The 20,462-nt window shown below is 42.6% G+C and overlaps 2 protein-coding genes across 4 annotated transcripts; both read left to right on the plus strand.

Annotated features, from left to right (window-relative positions):
- The first annotated feature begins 118 nt into the window (after positions 1-118).
- Positions 119-8,703, plus strand: zgc:77486 (uncharacterized protein LOC405808 homolog). Its single transcript, XM_056414357.1, has 7 exons — positions 119-193; positions 564-690; positions 1,275-1,482; positions 1,858-1,972; positions 3,597-3,724; positions 4,315-4,422; positions 5,472-8,703. The coding sequence occupies exons 3-7, from the start codon at positions 1,323-1,325 to the stop codon at positions 5,618-5,620; spliced, it is 660 nt and encodes a 219-aa protein (XP_056270332.1). The 5' UTR covers positions 119-193; positions 564-690; positions 1,275-1,322; the 3' UTR covers positions 5,621-8,703.
- Positions 8,704-9,910: 1,207 nt separating this feature from the next.
- abhd17ab (abhydrolase domain containing 17A, depalmitoylase b) lies at positions 9,911-20,147 on the plus strand. Of its 3 annotated transcripts, none has more exons than XM_056414334.1 (5): positions 9,911-10,617; positions 11,266-11,735; positions 13,711-13,905; positions 14,480-14,659; positions 17,238-20,147. In XM_056414334.1, exons 2-5 carry the CDS (start codon positions 11,299-11,301, stop codon positions 17,461-17,463), a joined length of 1,038 nt encoding a protein of 345 aa, XP_056270309.1. In that variant the 5' UTR covers positions 9,911-10,617; positions 11,266-11,298; the 3' UTR covers positions 17,464-20,147. The 3 variants fall into 3 exon arrangements, with proteins under 3 accessions (XP_056270309.1, XP_056270308.1, XP_056270310.1); XM_056414333.1 differs by having other exon boundaries at positions 11,293-11,735; XM_056414335.1 differs by having other exon boundaries at positions 11,298-11,735.
- Positions 20,148-20,462: the final 315 nt, after the last annotated feature.

Raw genomic sequence — 20,462 nt, forward strand, 5'->3', positions numbered from 1 at the left:
TTTTTGTGGTGGACTTTGCTATGTTGGCCCAGCCGAACGAAGCCTGACTCGATGCTGAGGATGACGTCATGGTCGTTGTTGCGAATGTCGGGAGCTAGCGCTGGGTGAGAGGCCGCGCGCTCTGCTGGGGAAAACAACTTGTACAAATCGGACGCCCAAGGTCGACGGCAGCCCCCGGTACCTCAAATATCAGGTACCGTCTTCTCTCCAGACCGCCACCGGAGACCCCCTGCTGTGACGAAACGGACTCTAAACCAGCGCGGACGCTGTCGGCGGAAGGGAGCGCACTGCTTTTATTGGGGGCTGGTTTATGCTAACGCTAGCATAGCTAACGCGAGCGTTTATTCGATTACACACACAAAAAGCAGCCCTCTGTGTTGACAGTCCGTCGCCAAGGACGCGGCACTTTTTTTCGCCGTCCTGCTCGTCATCGCGACCGGAGGCTAACAGAGCGAGTTTCGCCCTTTTTTTCCTCCTCTCCGCGGCGGTAATCCAGTCAGACGAGACCGAACCCGTCCGCCGAGGCTGTTCGCTAACGTTTCAGTGTTTTGCTTTGAGCGCAGGACGCCGATTGTGTTTCTGCTGCGGACACAAACAACTCCCGACTGTTGGGGCGACAGCCAGCTGGAAGTTTGTGTTTCGGCTTCACGGGGAGCATCGTTTGCCAGGTCATCGGTTCCTGTTGAAAGGGTTCGTTCAAGTCTTATTTGTGTTTTAGCTTCTTCTTAACTTTGTCCCGGTCACATCTCTCCGTGCAGCGTAAACTCTCTGAGCTTGCTCGTGTTCTCGCAGACCACAACTTGCCTCTTCCACTGAAACTCAGCACGTCTCTTTTGTACCCTTTGTTTTCATTCATGTGCTCTCGGCTAGTTTGTGTGACAATTCCACAGTGTCACTTTTCAAAACAACTCCTGGTTTGTGTCGCCCTATTGTTGCAGGAGCAGCTCCACGTTAACCGTTAGGTGTGTTTTGTATTTGTTCTCCCCCAATATGTATGCGGTTGATTTAGCCTTTAATTTAGATATATACTTTAAACTAAAGTCTCATTTTAAGTGTCCTGAACCGGAGTTGTTCACTGGTTGATTTAAGGAATGGACCTGTCTGACAAACCTTCATTACAGCCACTATAGGTCATCACCCCCCAAAAAAGTAACTCTAATTCTATCTATTTTAGCTCAAAAATAATAATTCGAAACACCCACGTAAGCAAATAGATAAATGAAAATTAATTACATCTAATCATTTTGTCTAACTTCTGCAACCCCCATTTTCAGGACTATCCTCTCCCCATCCCCCTTACCCCCCCTCACCTCTGTCGGAGCATGGCTCAGGAGACCAGTCACACGCAGGTGCCAATGCTTTGCGCTTTTGGATGCGGTTTCTATGGTAACCCCCGCACCAACGGCATGTGCTCGGTCTGCTACAAGGAACACCTGCAGAGACAACAGGGAGGGGGTCGATCCAGCCCCCCGGGAGAGAAAGGTATGGAGACGGGAGAGCATCTAACTAGTTTTAGTGCACTATTTGGGTCTGTGATGGGAAAGAGAGGAACTTGGAACAACTGTACAGTCATTTTGGGGTGGGGGGGGCACTTTCATTTGTAAAAAAAAGGGTTGGAGAACAGAGGTAGCAGTAGCCGCCTACACTGTAGCATCAGAAAGCGAGAGTGACATCACCATCTACTGTTTCACATGAACTCAGAACACATCTCATCGTTAGCAGATAAACACAAACCATTAGTGGCATATATATATACTTTAGGATACTTGGAAATAAATATAAAGTCATTCATGTCCCAGAGCTCAAACGACAGGTTGTGGTTGGTTGGTGCTATCGGACTGTTCTGTCCCCACACAGCTGCTACATCCCCAGCAGGGTCGCCAGGGTCGGCCGGCGGCGTGACTGTGGAGAGTACGACCTCGGAGCCCAGTACAGAGGTGGCGGGAACCCCCCCCGAGGAGCAAACGGCCAGGTATGGGAAGGAGCCCTCAAACAATGGATCAGTGGGAATTAGTCTTAATTATTCATCTTGATGACCAATTAAATTTATGAACACAACATACTGTGTTCGCTGTGAAGTGTTTTTAAGAATTGGACAAATGGAGGAATTCTATGAAAATAATTGGGAAAAGTTGGTCTCTGAACTTTTAGATTATATTGTTAGAATAGACAAGTAGTTCATCACTAGCTCCAGCACATTGTGTTCTCATAGTCGCTTCAATTCGTGCAAGCACAACAGTTTGCCTCTGCAGGAATCAGAGATAGTAAGCTATATTTATATTCACATGTTATTGTTCAAGATACAATATTCTCTGGCCATTCAAACATATTTAACTTCGAACTGCTGACTTTTGATAACTCTTTCTTTACCACGACACTTTCAGCCACGTTTAAGAGTTAATATATATACAGGACTGTCTCAGAAAATTAGAATATTGTGATGAAGTTCTTTATTTTCTACAATGCAATTAAAAAAACAAAAATGTCATGCATTCTGGATTCATTACAAATCAACTGAAATATTGCAAGCCTTTTATTCTTTTAATATTGCTGATTATGGCTTACAGCTTAAGAAAACTCAAATATCCTATCTCTAAATATTAGAATATCATGAAAAAGTATACTAGTAGGGTATTAAACAAATCACTTGAATTGTCTAATTAACTCGAAACACCTGCAAGGGTTTCCTGAGCCTTGACAAACACTCAGCTGTTATAAATCTTTTTTTTTTACTTGGTCTGAGGAAATATTAAAATTTTATGAGATGTTCTTAAAACTGAATAATTGTTCCAGGCCTTGCTTATTCTTTTGTAATTGTGCATTTTGTAAGGGTACTGGTATACCTTAGTTCTGCCAATAAATAATGTGTAAATTTAGAAATATTTAGTGAAGCGTGAACTATTTGAAGGTGATGATGTCATGGGAGTTCTATGTTTCTGTTGGATTTTGTGCTGGAAAGAAACCTTAAAACCAAGAACATTAGACCAGAGTAGATCTTGGAGGAAGAGAATCGGATAGTTGATGAGAGGTTTAGTTAGATTTAAAAAAAACCTGTTATTAGAGAAGCTGTTCCACTATTGAGTTTATTAATAGTAATAATAGTCCAAACAGCCATTTCCTGCCAGTGTGACATTTTTGCAATTATCAGAAGTGATTTGAGCCATGCACAATATTCTTATAGACTGTACTATATATATATATACTCAGTTTCTGAGAGCTCTTAAAAGCATTTCTCAAAGTGGCTGACAGGGAGCATCTTGAAATGGATCCAAGTAGGTTGTAATCAGTCACCAATAAAAATGAGACGATGTGTAAACGAATGGGGATAAAAAAATATTTTTTTAAATGGCAAAAACTGTTTCTCTGGTGGGAAACCCCTACTTAATTGTTTGGATTGTGTTCACTCCATTTTCACAGAGATGGTTTGTAAGTCATTCACGATGGCAACGGGAGCGTCACGGTTATCTGCGAAGTAAAGACGTCATCACTAACAAAATACACACCAACCTTTCAGCCGTTCATTTGCTACAAACTGAATTGGACAATATTTCCTGTGTGGATGAAATGTATTTCTTTGTGTGTTGCCGTGATGACAGCCCCAGCTCCCCCAGCCCGGTGACTCAACAGATGACGGCTATGAGCATCTCCCAGGATTCGGCCGCCGTGGACTCTGAGCGAGCGGAGGCTGAGGATGGAGAGGAAGAGGGTACTTCCAACAGCTCAGGTAAACGTCGCAGGGATCGGTGGCCCTTTTGCAAATCGCTCCCCACCCGCTATTTGAAGTGAGTCACACTGACAGCTGCACACTTAAGAACAGTAGGATGCACAGGCCGCCCTCGACCATAAAGATCTCCAAAACAATAGAAACATACACTCTGGGGATGCCGTTTTTTTATTTAAACTTTCTGCCATACCTTGAAATAATAGTGTACAGTTTATTTTAGCATTATTCTCTACTTTATGATGAGTGTATGATGAAACTTCAAAGTATATGATTTTCTCAACATTTTCGCCGTGGTTGTTTCTGGGATAATGGGAGTTTTAAGCTCGCACCTCACCGACTGGTTTGGGACGGCCCGTAGTATCGCAAATCTATCGCGTTGATGGCCTCAATAGGCTCCGAAAGAGAAACAAAGAATATATATAAAGTTATTTTATGCTCTGTCATACTCGATTTTGAAAATGTGTTAGTTTTAGTAGTTTATTTAAACCTGTAATTATCCTTACATGGAAGCTTGTATGTGAACATGCTATACATGGATTGTTTTGTCACCCTTGTTTTTTTATTTTTTTGTGTGTGTTTGTTTCCAACAGAACCCGTGGAGGAAGCAGCACAGGCTTTGTCTGATAATGACCAAACTCCAGATAAAAACAAGAAAAAGAACCGCTGCTTTTCTTGCCGGAAGAAAGTGGGCCTTACTGGTAAGTACCAGGTTTTGACCGAGTCGTTTTACTTCTGGTGTTACGACTTCCTGCCATTCAGAGTCTGACCATCGCAACAGTTGGGGAGTTTTGGGAATATTCGCGGCGTCTTATCTGAGCCTAAAGTTATTATTTAGTCATATTTCTTCGACCTAAAATTGACTCTAAAAGTCTTAAACTCCCTAACATCCATGGTTTGTGTTATGGTTTTTTTCTTCTTTTTTTTCTCTACAACCAAACCACTGCACAGAGAGCAACATACTGCAGGCCAGTGGTGCATTTCACAGTGTACCGCTGGCCTCCGCCGCACCTCAAAGGAGGCTCCAGTCCTATTTAATGTTGAATAGTAGAATTTTTATTTTCACGCAGAGAAAGCCTATGAAGGTATATATCTGTCTTTATTACGCAAACAAACAAAAACATGATTTTAAGAGCCAATTTCTCATTTGTAAGTAAATTAATTGTTAGTTATGCTGTTTAAAATAGAATTTGTTGCTGCTAATCAAAAATATTTGCTTTCAAATTAAAAACCTTTGCTCCAAAAAAAAAAGGCACAAAAAAAACTACTCTCAAAATGAAAATCTAAAAGTTGAGTTTGGACATAGTGGGCGGGGCTTACTCTCCTGAATGAGTGAGCCGGTTCTATTGGTCGCTTTGACTTAATTTACTTACAAACGAGAAATTTGCTCTCAAAACCTTTTTTTTGTTTGCGCAATAAAGACTCAAATCTACCTTCATAAAAGCATCGGCAAAAAAAATATGTAAAAAGTGGGCAACATGCAACCTGATATTGGCATGAAGTCTCACGGTCCGGTCAACCTGCGTTGGAGAGGCTCCTCGTTATACGATATGTAAAACACATGTTAAACAGCAAATGCACTCCGACTGGTTCTCGGCGTTGAGCAACAGATCGGAACCTAAAGGTCAGCGCCGCAATACCCGTCCTGTCTACGAGCGTCGGTGTGCATATTAACGTCCTTCGATGTGTAATGTCGTCTATAACACGCTTGACTGACCGTGTTCTTTTTTCTCTCTCCCCCCCCCCGAAGATTTTGACTGTCGCTGCGGGAACCTGTTCTGTGCCATTCACCGTTACTCCGACAAACACGAGTGTCCCTACGACTACCGGAGTGCGGCCGCCGCCCGCATACGCAAGGAGAACCCCATCGTGGTGGCGGAGAAGATTCAGAAGTTATGAGGACTGAGTGCAAACAAACAAACAAAAAACAAAGTCACTTGACTTTGTGAAATTGAACAATGTTTGATCTTTGATGAAAACACCTGATATCATGGCTTCATTTGTTCCTGGTAGACTAAGCCGGGGGCGGTGCGGGGCGGGGGGGCAGCCACTGACCAGACGCTTCCCTTACGAGCATCTCCCTCTCTCTCCACTATTAACTGCGGCTGAACGTGTGTGTGTGTGTGTGTGTTTGTATGAAAGTGGGTGTGTGCACATTTACCTGAGAGCCGTGGAGTCGCCGTAGGGGCCTGGTGGACATTCGGGTTGCTGTGGGGAGGGAAGGTATTTGATTTTAAGGCCCTTTTTTTTGTTTGTTTTCTCAACTTGGGGGATCTGTGTCATTAGTCAGGCGACTAATGACACAGAGGTCAATTAAGAAGGTCAAACAAGTTAAAAAAACTGGGAGAATTTCTGGGAGATTTTAACTATCAACAAGACCTTTTAAGGTCTCTGGAATATACATGTGTGAATACATACACATATATATACATGTGTATGTATTTAATCCCCCCCCCTCCCTCACTAGACTAAAAATGATGTCAACTATTGTCAAATTGGCATACTTTCTTCCCCTTCCATATCCTCTGACGTTTTCTCCATGGGTCTCCATACGCTGAACTCCCAAGTCTCAGCATTTTTGCAGAAGCGTTTCTCTTTGATATATTTGACTTATCATTCTGATAGTCGGTGCATGGACAGTTGTTGGAGGGGGGGGGGGGACCGTGACTTAAAACAGTTTTAATTCTGTTCCTTTTCTTTTTTTCTCCTGTTTTTAAATGAGCGTATGACATCAGAAGATCTATATTAATATATTGTAGTTAGCTTGAATTGTGTGATTGCGTTCTATTTATTTTTTACCGTTTGGTTGGTCTGTGCCGGAGGATTGGCGGCGTGTCGGCAAATCATTTAGATTTGCACATAACCTTTTTTTCAATTATATTTAAGTAATTCCATCTTGATTATATAACCATTGAATAAAATAAAAACACTCGCAAGCTTCGGCATGATGGAGTAGAGTCCAGTTAACCAGTTACCAGTCACAATTGTGCAGTAGGAATGTCCAGCGATTTGGAAAAAGAGCACAAGGCATTGTGTCAACTGCAGAGCACAAAACCACGTGGCGCACCTGCTCAGTTCTGTCCAGCATCCGGGTCGCGTGGCGGTCGTGTGGCGTTCATATTTGCGCATAAGAACCTGATCGAAGAGACGTTCCGTTTTTCGCGTGTTCTCCCCGAACGGCCTTTTTCGGTTTCCCACGAGCGGCGCTCCTCGTGTCTCTGACCGCCAGCGGTCCACTGACGCATGCTGAATGAAAACCGAGTCTCGGTGACTCTTCACACTGAAATGAAGCTGGGATATAATAAAAAGACATATTTTTAAAAAGCCACAGCAGTAGCACAATGCGTGGCTGGAACCTTGAGGTCAAGTTAACGGGGCTCTACAGTTTTTTGTTTTTCTCCAGATGTAAATACCCTATGGCTCCTATTCATATAGTGTAATCGTAATGTAGATTTTTGGCTGGTGATTAAAGTGGGTGACTAAGGTGGAGAATATTAATGTGTATAAAAGGTGCTTTTCATAATTTCCCACCCCAAAAAAGGAAATTGCAACAAATGGCACTGATCTTTTTTTGTATTCATCTTGTCACCCATTTCATTTCCACGTCATTAATCGCATCATCTGCTCTTGTAATGTTCGAAGTATATTCAGTATCAGAGGGGGGGAGGGGGTCCATGTGGCTTCTTTTCTGCAATAACTGCCCCGTACGCTTTATTAACCTCGGCACATGCTTTTAACCCCTTTTACTGAAGTCTATTTATGGCGCAGCGATAATAAGTTAAAAAGCCCCCCCCCCCCCTTTCGTGTGAGATGCGGAGGGGCGTTTTGAAGGTTTTCGTCTTTTCATTATCAAAAGCTTTCTCTGTAAATGATGCGAGCTCTTCATTAAGTATTTATGAAAGAGCTGTAGATGAGTTTCAAGGAATTCGCAGATTGTGTATTTAAAAAAGAAAAGCCAATTCAGAATGACTTCAACTTGTATGCACAGAATATCATGTTGGACCTGGTGGGGTTTAGTTCTGGCTCTATTTTCTTTATTGGGTCATAATTCCCGTTTCAGTCCGAGTGTGGGTGATGGACGTATGAATGGCTTTGTGACTTGGCGTGCCAACACCCAGACTGTTTACCCAGGATAAGTTGCTCTTCTAAAGCCCCCCCGACTCATTTAATTACCACTGATGGAAACTTGAATTTCAGAACGAGTTTAAATATTGTCATAGTCGGGGGGGAATGTGTGGTTGAAACTGTTGTTTGACATTCCCTGAGGTGCATATATATATATTCAGAATATATATATATATATACACATATATATATTCAGTATATATATATATAATATTGTCACCTACAAAATGCTCAGTTTTACTTTACAGATTGAAAGTCCTTTCAGAGTAAAAGTACTTTTCTTGGGAAGATTGTTCAGCTTTGAAAATTGTGAGTATTTCACGGTTTACACTAGTTTTTTAGTGACTGTTCATATCGAACCCCCCACTCCTTATTTTCTTAATAAACGTGGGCAGTTTGAATGTAAACCACCATAATTCATATAATCCGCTGTAACGTCATTTCTCAAACTACTCGGCCCTGATATTGTTCATGTTTTTGGGTGTTGGCCCAATATTCTTACAAGTGATTTCCGACGCCCTTCCCTCTGTTCTGTTGCTTCGATAGAGTTTGGATGTCTTCAATCCCGTCTTTAGCTCAACCTTTCATAATCCATGCCTTCATCGTGCGAGGGTTTTGATTGATAATAATGATAAACCTGTCAGTTGTGCCGAGTTGAAATCCAGTTTCACTGCAGAAGAAGAGACAAATGACGGTGACTTGATTCAATCTGTCTCTTCAAGATGAGTTTGGCAGTCCAGTCCCCCAGAAACACCACCAGATATCTTTTTATTTGGTTTTCTTTGAAGATTTAGGATTGTATGATGTGTAAGAGTAAGTACAAAACAATAAATTCACAAAGTTTATTTTAAATTACACTTGTCTTTTGTATTTATTTGTTTATTTTAATGTTCAAGTTTTCTTGAGAATAAACATGTATCCCTAATAGTTCTATTAATGCAATGTATATATCTAGCGGTATGAAGTTAAAAGCTTTCATGACTTTGCTGCTCCAGTACGTGCACAGGCTGTGGCCCCCAATGCATTGAACTTGTGTATTGTTTTCAAATACAAAGCAAAAACTATAGGTACAAATGGTACAATAGCACCTAATGTTCATCTCTGATGCATGCTGCAAGAGAAGTTGCCTCAAAGCGATTCAACTGTACTGAATAAACACTTATGTCGCTGTGATTACTTGACCTCACAGGATCAGAAAACACAGAATAATTTAACAAATTGCAAAGAAATTTACACCTCAACATGCCAATAGCTTGTTCTCGCAATTCAGTGATTGAATGCAGTGAACAAGAGTAGGAAAAATAAGACGTTAGGAAAAAGGTTAACTGTTTGCACCTATAACAAGGTGGCTTATTACTTGGTTGGCTACTTCAATTAAAAAGTTGACATTTGCAGTTCTCTGTAATAGGTAGTAACAGTGTGTTTGTTTTGTTCTGTCATAACCTCTTGCTTAGAAACTGGCAGGAAAAGTCCCCCCTGTTTGTGTGTACTTGTACATCTATCTTTTTGGGGACCACTTGTAGTTTTAGACCCGAGAGTGAGGACATTTTTGGAAAGTGAGAACATTTGACCAGTCCTCACTTCTTCGAAGGCTTGTTTGAGGGTTAGAATAAGGTTTGGGGTTAGGCCTTAAGTTGTGAGGCTTTAGGGGATGCATTATGTCAACGTGTGTCCTCACAAACATAGAAGTACAGGTATGTGTGTGTGGTTTAGATGGGTGAGGGGCAGGTCATCTATTCCCGTCAGGTATTGTAATATTACGGTTTCCTTCACAAAGATACATAATGTCTTGTTCTGTGTTACAAGTATTGTGATGATGCATAAGCACTGCAGTAACAATGTACACTGGTGCTATTTAACCTTCTTCTTCTTCTTTAATGGTGCAAATAATTATAATAATCATTTATTTTATATAACGCTTCTCAAGGCACCCGAAGTTCAAATATGTCATTATGTTACAGCATCGTCACCCACAAGCGATAACCAGTTTCCCGTAATTGTCCAGTGGAGACTCCTGACGTCACATCCTGTCAGCTGTCGCTTCCGGATGCGGTGAAGCGGCGGCGAAGGAGGAAAACACCGCACGTAGGTTACATGGATTAATTTAAATGACGAGGCGTCATCCATAAATCCAGCGCCGTCCAGACTGGATTTCCCGGTGCTACGTGAACACGTCAGTAACTGCGGTATTGACGCCGTTTTATTCCGGATGTCCGCGCGCGCGCGTTTGTTTTTAACCGAGTAGCCGTGTTTACGTCTTCTTGCTAGCTTAAGCCATCGTAGCGTTAGCGGACCTGTCGTTGCTCTCCGTACGTCACTCCCGTGAGGGTATCGCGCGGAGGGTTTTGTAATTGTAAGGGTGGTGGAAACTATGCTAATTTAGTTCGTGTCGCTTCGTAGACCACATTGCTCGTCAAAGACGAGGACAGAAGTGTGTCGTTTTTCCCTGAAAACGCTCGGAGCACATTTGGGGAAACGGAACGCTGCGTCTCAACAAGTGGACACGATGGGTGTGATCTGGACTTCAGTCGCCACTCAGACAACACAGCAGATACTTTGTAAATAGCACTTCCTGCCAGCCGTTCGGCTCCACTACTTTTTCCCCTCCTTCTGCTGACTGGGCAGTTTACGAGCAGTATCCTGCGTTTTGAAGTTGACCGAAGCTGAGGAAGTCTTCCTCGGGGTTTTTTTCGTTTTTTTTCTCTTAAACTTTTGTTTCAACACAACTTCTGTTTTTACTTTAACTTCGACTAAGCGACTCAGCTCAGCAGGTAGGTGTGCTGTTATTGTCCTCCATGTGTGTGGCGTGTTGGTGGTGATGTCATGTGGTGGTGCGTTCAAGGATTCTTTTTAGAAATGTCTTCTCCCTTAGCTCGGAATAGCTTTAATCATATGGTTCACCAGAGAGGTTGCTCTCTCTCTCTTGGTTGCTGATTTACTACCCAACATCCGAAACCATCATCAAATGTTAGTTGGCAAATACAAAATTAGCAATTATTGATCTGATGATTGTTCGTGTCATTTCCCAAGGAAATGTGTGATGTGACGGTTAACGACATTTTTATGTATAAATTAAAAGTACTTTGAAGAGGGTACTGAAAGCTTAACCAATTGTTACATTTTCTGACATTTATATACAAGAAAATAAATCAATTAAACGAGAAATTGGGCAGATTTATTTTTTTAAATGATGTAACCATCAAATAGAAAACATTACTACCGCCTAATAAACCATCAAAATGCTGAATATATCAACCTATTTAGACCAAATGTATTAAATGCCATGTATCTAATTGCTTATAACATGTTACAAACTAGCTGTCGTAGAACGTTGTCATCATTGTGGCCACACTACAGAATGCCTTGTAATAAGTGTCTCATTGTGTCAACACTGGGATGATGTGTACTCATTAGCACAGGGATCCTCTTGTCTTCCTCCTGCACAGTGAAGGATGAATGGCCTCTCTCTCAGCGAGCTCTGCTGCCTTTTCTGCTGCCCGCCATGTCCCGGTCGCATCGCGGCCAAGCTCGCCTTCCTGCCCCCTGAGCCCACGTACGCCTTCCTTCCCGACACAGAGGCCGAACCTCCAGCGGCGGCCGCACTGACGACGACGACAACGGCACCGGCGGCAGGAGCAGCACCACCACCAGCAGCAGCAGCAGCAGGAGCATCGGGGACATCCAGCCTGCGGGCGCGGAGCGGTGCCTCGGGCGCCGGGAGCGGAGGGGCCGCCGCGTCTGTGGAGGGCCGATGGAAGCTCCACCTGACGGAGCGAGCCGAGTTCCAGTACTCGCAGAGAGAGCTGGACACGACGGAGGTGTTCCTCACGCGATCCAGCCGGGGCAACCAAATCGGCTGCATGTACATTCGCTGTGTTCCCAACGCCAGGTGGGTCGTTCGAAAGGGTTGCGCCTCCCTCGCGAGTCCGTGAGGTAACGGTAGTTGTTTTGTCTAACTGGCAGCAGTTTGCTTGCCCTTCTTTTGTCTTTATGACTGTTACACTTCCTTTTCGAAGCGTTTCCACACCCTCCTTCCTCGTCAATCTTCTTTCGCTCACACTCAGGTCCACTTCCTCTACTTGTTGACTCAGCTGACGAAAGATAGTCTGCTCCTGCTTTTCCATGGATCACTGCCATTTATTTGAAAGGATGCGTATTTTGAGCATATCCAGATTCATGCCACTATTTTGGTTTTTCTACGAGAGCATGTGAAAAAGAAAAAAAAACTAAATATTTCATCATACTGAATATATTCGCCCTCTGTCTGAAGCTCTTTGTTTTGGCACGTTTCCAATGGGATTGAACAGCTTGGGTCCATCTTAATTCCTGTCTGCTGGTGTCATACTCTGCAGGAAACCGGGACACTAATTCTGCTTCATGATAATAATACTAATTAGAGTAACAAGATATTAGTATTTAGTGAGTCAAACCAAACATGTTCGGCAATCTGGCGTTCTTTCATTTTTATATTTCTGCCTTGGAATTCGTTGCCAGCGATTGGACGTGTTCATTTCATTTAGCAGCAGAAGTTTGATGTTATGATGTGCCGTAAAAGTATTTAACTTCCGTTTCATTCCCATCCTGTCACTGCGGGCTGCTGCTGATTAATTTACTAAATCAATTAAAAAGACATGCGCTGGCTCGTGTTACCGTCTGTGTGTGTCTTGTCTAAATGTCCATCTTGTATTACATGCGGATGAATCCAAACCAGCCCTGATATTCGTTGTTTTGCCGCATTCCGAGTGGAAAGGCCACGGGCTGAATGGTTTCATAAAGGGAAAGAAGGAGGATTACCAACAGAAAAAAACAACAGAAAACAGTCACGTGTGGGGAAAAAGTCTCCGGTTTCTCCAGAGAGCACACCATGCATTCATGAATAAAAGGCGAGGGCTTGGTGGCCAGCTTTTATAGTGGATACCCTCCTGCTCAGGTGGTGCAAAATGTCTAGAAGTTAGTCATTTGTCAAGAGGGGGTAAACCAATCCTCCGGGCTGCTGCACGTTGGCACGGAGCCCAAATCACCTCGCCGTGTGGATGCTCACGGCGTGACGCTCGTGGTTTGATTCACTCTCCAGTTACCAGGTTGGAGAAATGTGAGCAGCTGGATTGTTTGTTTGTGTCTCTTCTGACGTCGTTGTTCATCCTTCACGTCGCTATTTGTGCTTTTAAGTGAAGTCCAGTAGAATCTCCAGTGGTTTTTTTTATTGCCGCATGCACTCAAACAAAGCCACGACTATGATGTTCTCAAATTACAGCGACGCGTCTATCAACTTTTTTTCGGATATACACGAGCGTTCAAAAGTTTGGGGTCACTTGTAAAAAGAAAAAGAAAACTTATTTAGAATAAGTTATTTTTCAAAGGAATTCACTGTCTTTTTCAATGAAGATAACATTAAATTAATCAGAAATACACTCTACATTGTTAATGTGATAAATGACTATTTTAGGTGGAAAGTTCTGTTTTTTAATGAAATCTCTACACAGGTGTATTAAGGCCCATCTCCAGTGTTCTAATGGTACATTGTGTTTGCTCATCGCCTTAGAAGACTAACGGAGGGTTAGAAAACCCTTGCGATATGATGTTAGCACAGCTGAAAACAGTTATGCTGGTGAGAGAAGCTCAACAAAATTAATATTTTAAATAATCATTTCTAACCTTGGTAGGTAATGTCTTAAATATATTTTTTATTCATTTAGCAATTTATTTGATTCATAAAAGTGAGTTTTTTCATGGAAAATACGAAATTGTCTGGGTGACCCCAAACTTTTGAACAGTAGTGTAAATAAAGTACTTGTCAAGGATAATTATTATTATTATTATGGGCCCATCCACTAACCTGTCTTTATGCCTGCGCTCCCTGTCAGGTTCACGGTGCTCTTCTCCCACGGCAACGCGGTCGACCTGGGCCAGATGAGCAGCTTCTACATCGGCCTCGGCACTCGCATCAACTGCAACATCTTCTCCTACGACTACTCCGGCTACGGCGCCAGCACTGGCAAGCCCTCCGAGAAGAACCTCTACGCGGACATCGACGCTGCCTGGCACGCCCTGCGCTCGCGGTAGGCTATGATGTCATCGAGGCATACTCGTCCTTGTGCGGCGTAGTTTTTAGAGTAGGAGCAAAACAAAACCACGTTACATGTATGAATGGATTCCAATATCACGGCAATCTTGGGGAAAACCCCTGTTGTATGTTCTAAAAATACAAATGGGTGTGGATTAAGGTGCCTGAGGTTGTGCTCAGGACAGCTGAAAGGGAAAGAGTAGAGAAGAGTGGGTAAAGTTGTGGGAATAAAACATTTTAATGAATGAATACTAAACTGGGCAGATTAAGGAAGGAAAAGCTGAGGGGGCGGAGCCACCTTAATGCGGCTGTAGCCTTGGGAAGACGTGACGCCACGACCTTTTGACAAAGGGCTGTTTTAGGTGAATTCACATTTGGGTGTAGCCGTCACTCTTGATCAGTCATTTTAGCCTGTTTATTAAAAACTGTGTAGTTTTCCCAATACTCTACCTGCGATTTAAATAGTTTTTCTTCATTGTATATTTATAGTAGTCGCCTTCGAAAATCAATCGACCTCCATGAATCTGCACGATGTCTCTATATTTCCCCGTGTCTTTGGTCGCGACCAGGTACGGCATCAGCCCGGAGAACATCATCCTGTACGGCCAGAGCATCGGGACGGTCCCCACCGTGGACCTGGCGTCCCGGTACGAGTGCGCCGCCGTGGTGCTTCACTCCCCTCTGACCTCCGGCATGCGAGTGGCCTTTCCCGACACCAAGAAGACCTATTGCTTCGACGCGTTCCCCAAGTAAGCCTCCACTCCGTTCTGGTCCGTAGTGCATTCGGGTTGCGGCGCGATATAGTTCGTGCCCGTGAAAACACGGCATTACATTTAGTACATGGCAGTAAGGACATCTTTCAACAACAGTCTTTCTTCTCTCCTCTGTGTCTTTCTCTGCACCATTACAATCCTGAAACTAGAACGGGCACTCGGTAGAGCGCATACCTTCGCATATCACAAGATTGGGCATTGAATTATGAACATGTTGGCATTAGTTGCATGCCAATTGGATAGAAATTGACCGTGCTATGGTAAAAAGAAGATTTTGACCTATCCACGACCTTGACCTTTGACCCGATTGATCCCAAAATCTAATCAAATGGTCCCCGGATAATAACCAATCATCCCACCAAATTTCATGCGATTCAAGAGGATGTTGACCTTTTCATGACCTTTGACCCGATCGATCCCAAAATCTAATCAAATGGTCCCCGGATAATAACCAATCATCCCACCAAATTTCATGCGATTCGGTTTAAAACTTTTTTGTTATGCGAATAACACGCATACAAATAAATAAATACACGGCGATCAAAACATAACCTTCCGCATTTTCAATGCGAAGGTAACTAGTGATGACATCATGAATGCCGCCTGGCGCTGCTCCATAGACTGATTTGGTGGACCGGCGGGATGTTTTTATTTTCTTCTTCTCCTACTTTACACCCAAATGATCTTTGGTCTATTGGAGAACTCTCAGTTCTGAAGCAGAAGATGTACTCAGAACACCTGGGTGTCGTCTATATCGGCGTTTTTTTTTTTTTTGCGCCACGTCCAACGATATTTGCAATTTTGCACAACAATAAATATGGGCATGTGTCAAGAGGCTCAGACGCACACACAGATGCATCCGGTTAATCTTCAAAATAAAAGATCTTTCCAACCTTCATCAATCAGTCACTTAAAAAAAAATTACAAAAATATTTCTTTCTGTGCGTGTTTGGGGACCGCTGGTCTGTATATCATCTTTACCGATTCATTGTCTGGAGCATTTCTATCCTCGTCAATATCACACATTTGTGCTTTAATATGCTCGTGTTGGTATTTGGGAGAGGGGACGGTTCATGTCGACTAACATCTTTTTGAGTGTCTTAAACCACAATAACATGAATCTTGTCGGGTAGTTTTAGTGGCCGCGGCTGAAGGTCAATATGCGGCCTTAATATATATATATATACAGGACTGTCTCAGAAAATTAGAATATTGTGATGAAGTTCTTTATTTTCTGTAATGCAATTAAAAAAACAAATGTCATGCATTCTGGATTCATTACAAATCAACTGAAATATTGCAAGCCTTTTATTCTGATTTATTGCTGATTATGGTTTACAGCTTAAGAAAACTCAAATATCCTATCTCTAAATATTAGAATATCATGAAAAAGTATACTAGTAGGGTATTAAACAAATCACTTGAATTGTCTAATTAACTCGAAACACCTGCAAGGGTTTCCTGAGCCTTGACAAACACTCAGCTGTTATAAATCTTTTTTTAACTTGGTCTGAGGAAATATTAAAATTTTATGAGATAGGATTTTAGAGTTTTCTTAAGCTGTAAGCCATAATCAGCAATATTAAAAGAATAAAAGGCTTGCAATATTTCAGTTGATTTGTAATGAATCCAGAATGCATGACATTTTTGTTTTTTTAATTGCATTACAGAAAATAAAGAACTTTATCACAATATTCTAATTTTCTGAGACAGTCCTGTATATATATATATATATAGAGAGAGAGAGACAGGCTGGCGTCCCTCCTCACTCCACGTGTTTCTGACTGCGTCTTTATCTGCTGGTTATTTATGTAAATATTCCATCGGATGACTTGATTATAATTTTAATAATTTATGTCTAATAGGTGTGCTTTGCTGGAGCCATTATTTTTGCACAAGTAATCATCTGTTTTCGGGCTGTCCGGCCGTAGCTTTTTTTGTGAACCCGATATCTCATTCCTTCGAGTTTGGGGCGTGGCCTCGAGGACGGACTGATTACTCTGGAGGTCAAAGGTCACGCCGACCTCGCAATAATCATCACGCTAAATATGGCAACTTCACACAAATGTTTAATGTGATAAAAGTATGAGGCGATAAAACTGCGTGTTGTATGGCTGGCGGAGGCACACCGCTGTTTACCTCCTTATGCAATAAATATGTTCATCCTCTATGAACCTTACGGTACGACTCGTGTTCGTCTTCTGCACTGATGTGAGCTTGAGGGATAAACCGTCAAATGATCAGGCAATAAGACGAAATAACTTTTTTTGACGAACAAAAATAATAACCCGAAGACATCACGGTTGATTCAAAGCAAAAAATACGTTTTTATAGCTAATAACAATTGACTAGCAGTCCGGACAAATAAAGCGTTGCTGATCTATTATGATTTTAATGTTTAATCTATAACAGCCAGCACACTGAACCACGAAAATGCCAGTTTTTTCGCCGGTGATTTACGAGCTCTTTTATGAAGCCGGGTTACTAATACCGTACTCATCAGTTTCTTTACAAAAAAAATCTTTCTGTTAATTTCCTCTTCTTTTTTCTTTAGCATTGAGAAAGTGTCCAAAATCACGTCCCCGGTGCTCATCATCCACGGCACGGAGGACGAGGTCATCGACTTCTCCCACGGCCTGGCTCTGTTCGAGCGCTGCCCCAAAGCCGTGGAGCCGCTCTGGGTGGAGGGGGCGGGGCATAACGACATTGAGCTGTACAGCCAGTATCTGGAGCGCCTGCGCCGCTTCATAGGACAGGAGTTGGCCGTGCCGCACGCCTGACCGCCACCACCCGGATCATCATCACCACGACCACCAACATCATCATCATCAACATCATCATCATCACCATTTGTCCGAGAGTCATCTAAACCGTCCCTCAGCTTACCACGGCTGTAGTGCTTTGTTTCCGGGGCACTGGGCGCCTTTAATGGGCCGTCGATTAGAAGTGTGTGTGTGTGTGTGTGCGTGTGTGTGAAAGACCTTTTCACAAACTGCACTTCGACTTTTTCTTTATTTTTTTAGCCGTTACCTTCAGACTACATCTATTCCTCTACTGTGCAATAATGTGGACAGGGGGGGGGGGGGGGAAGCCGTTAAATGATTAAAGGAGATTTAACAGAACAACACTTAATCGTGTAGATCCATCGTGGTCCACGTGGAAAATCTCTTTTTATTTCCCAGCCTACTCATAGAGTTTTTGTGATTTTTTTCTTTTACTGTTAACCTGAGTTAAATGCATAATCGTTGGAAACACTAAACGACGCCCTCGGAAAAAAATGCTCGTGGCGTATTTCTTTTTTTTTAAATTTTATTTAGGATAATTTTTCTTAACACCCGTTTGAATTGCAAACAAGTTTGCAACTAATTTTTCTGCCGTTTCTATTAGTGCTCCTGTACAATGTAATGCAACCCAATGTAAAGCCTGGCGACAAACAGAAGGGATGATTTAACCATGTGACTGATGATTTTATCATGATGTAGTTTTTAGCATGATGTTGTGGTGCTGGACTGCATTATATTGACCGGTGTTCTTAATATCTGATCACCTCATGTATGCAATAGATACATACATGCATCATTCAGTTTCTTTTGCTCAGGTAACTTTTAGACACTTGGGTAAGTGTGTTCCACATTTATTTGTGTTTTTTTATGCTGTTTTTACCTGCGAGTAATGAAGCAAACTATGATCCCCAAACTGAGGTACAGGCCGTCTGCTCGGCAACCGCATCCCGTCTCCCGGTAACGGCGTGCCGATTGGCCCGCGGGCAAAGAAGTCCAAGAGCCTCGGAAAAAGAAAAGAGAAAAATACCTCAAGCTACGTCATCGAGTGGAATGTCTGAGAGTCTCGTTTTTTTTTTTTTTGTCTCGCTGGCGTTGTTTACGTCTCGCCCCGAGTCGGTCGCAGCGGTCTCCGTGTCTGGAACAGAGAAGAGACGCTAAAAGGAAAACAGGCCTCTGAGGTCTACCTCCAGACACTTAAAAAAAAAAAACTCTGACAGCCATCTTACTCGCTGCAGTTTTGTCCATCTGAGACGTGACGTGGAGCGATTCTGTTTTTTTCTTTCTCTTATAATCTTTCGTCAACCTTGAGTACACACACTTCCCACTTTTCTACACTAATGAGGTTTTGGCGCGGTGCCGAAGGTCAAAGGGCACGCGGCGCGTCGACAGCGTTCGCACGCCGACGCCATCCTGCTGCTCTTCTGTACCGCAGGGTAAAAACAAAAAAAGAGAGTAAGCAGGGTGTGTTTTTGTTTAGTTTTTTCAATGAAGAAAATTCCTCAAGTACTCAGTGGTTTACGGCCTCTACATGAACCGTGTCTCATCAACTCTATTGTTTGTTTGTACACGGCGTCGACGACAGGAGGGGTACGCGCTCTTTTCTCGCTGCTGGTGAGACTTTTCTAACCGTTGCAAACTGTCTGGAGCACGTTTTACTTTTCTTTTTTTTGCGATGTGTTCTTTTTGCGCTGATTATTATATTTCGGGGGATATCACCAACTAGTAGACGGGAAATTGTCCCGTTTTTACTGCAAAGGCCATTTTTATTTGCTCATAATAACCAGGATGCAAAAATAACTGGTTTGGAATCATTTCCGCCGGATGCCCTGTTTTTATCTTCATGTTTCTATTGAGATAAATTCTGTTTGTTAGATTCTGTGGGAGTCCTCTGCGCTCGCACTCATGTTTCTGAGCTGCAGGCTGAGGCGTCCGGATTAAAAGGTGCAACACTCCCCCAAGCCGCAGAGGGTTGGAGCCCAAATTCTGATGCGTGTAAAATTCAAATGTATAGCTTAAAAAATGGGGCGGAACAAAGTGTTTCACATGAGCCGGGGTGTTGCTCCTATTTCAAACCTCTCGGTGGAAAGATGAGATCACGTCTTTTTTTGTTGGTTTTCTTGTGTACATATGAACCAAAGTGTAGCTTTTTGTTTTTAGGGCTTTACCCAGTGTACCTGCTGATTCTGTCGGTGTCTTCGTAACCAAAGGCGAACATGTTCTTTTTATCAGATGTGTTTTCATCTCTGTGGTTGGCGCCGTCTTTTTCCACTAGTTTCATGTGACCATTTGTCATATTGCTAAATCATAGTTTTATCATCTGAGTTTGAGCAGCATAATGTTTTTTTTCTTCGTCTTTTTCTCCTTTCTTTAAAAAAAATAATTTATCATTTGTGAAGAACAACTTTCACGCTGTGAGTTTGGACATGGTTCTGGAAAAATGAGCGTGGAATGATTTCAAAGAACAATTAAAGAGGAACTTCAAGCTGACCAATGAAAAGCTTTTGTTTTGTTAAAAAAGAAAAGAAAACTGTCAAACTGTTTTATTCCCATGTTTTTGTTTTCTCGTCACAAATTGTTAGCCATTGTTTATTTTACGGACTCATTTTTAGCTTTTGGAGATTGTCTTTTTTTTTTGACGCTAATTGAAGAGAAGTTAATAAAACATAATCATAAATTGATAATTACGACTCTTTCACTCTTTAAAAAAAAGTTACGGTATAATTTCCTCCATCCAGGTGTTGTTTTGTGCGCCACGCTGAGACAACAGCCTTGTCTCCTGAAGTCAATGTTGACCTGCGTCCCCCTCATGGCGGCTCCTGGCTCTGGGTGAACAGTGAGGGGCCTCACGGGGCCTCACCACACGCCAACACAGGCTCGGATGAATTATTGGCTTATGAGTTAATTGCCCGGTGTGTGTGTGTGTGTGTGTGTGTGATGGGGCTTGTTATCATCTGTGCCAAAGAAAAGCAGGAAAAAACGTTGAAATTATGCATTTT

This window comes from Pseudoliparis swirei, chromosome 5, assembly GCF_029220125.1.
Source record: "Pseudoliparis swirei isolate HS2019 ecotype Mariana Trench chromosome 5, NWPU_hadal_v1, whole genome shotgun sequence".
In the NCBI taxonomy this organism is placed as follows: domain Eukaryota; kingdom Metazoa; phylum Chordata; class Actinopteri; order Perciformes; family Liparidae; genus Pseudoliparis; species Pseudoliparis swirei.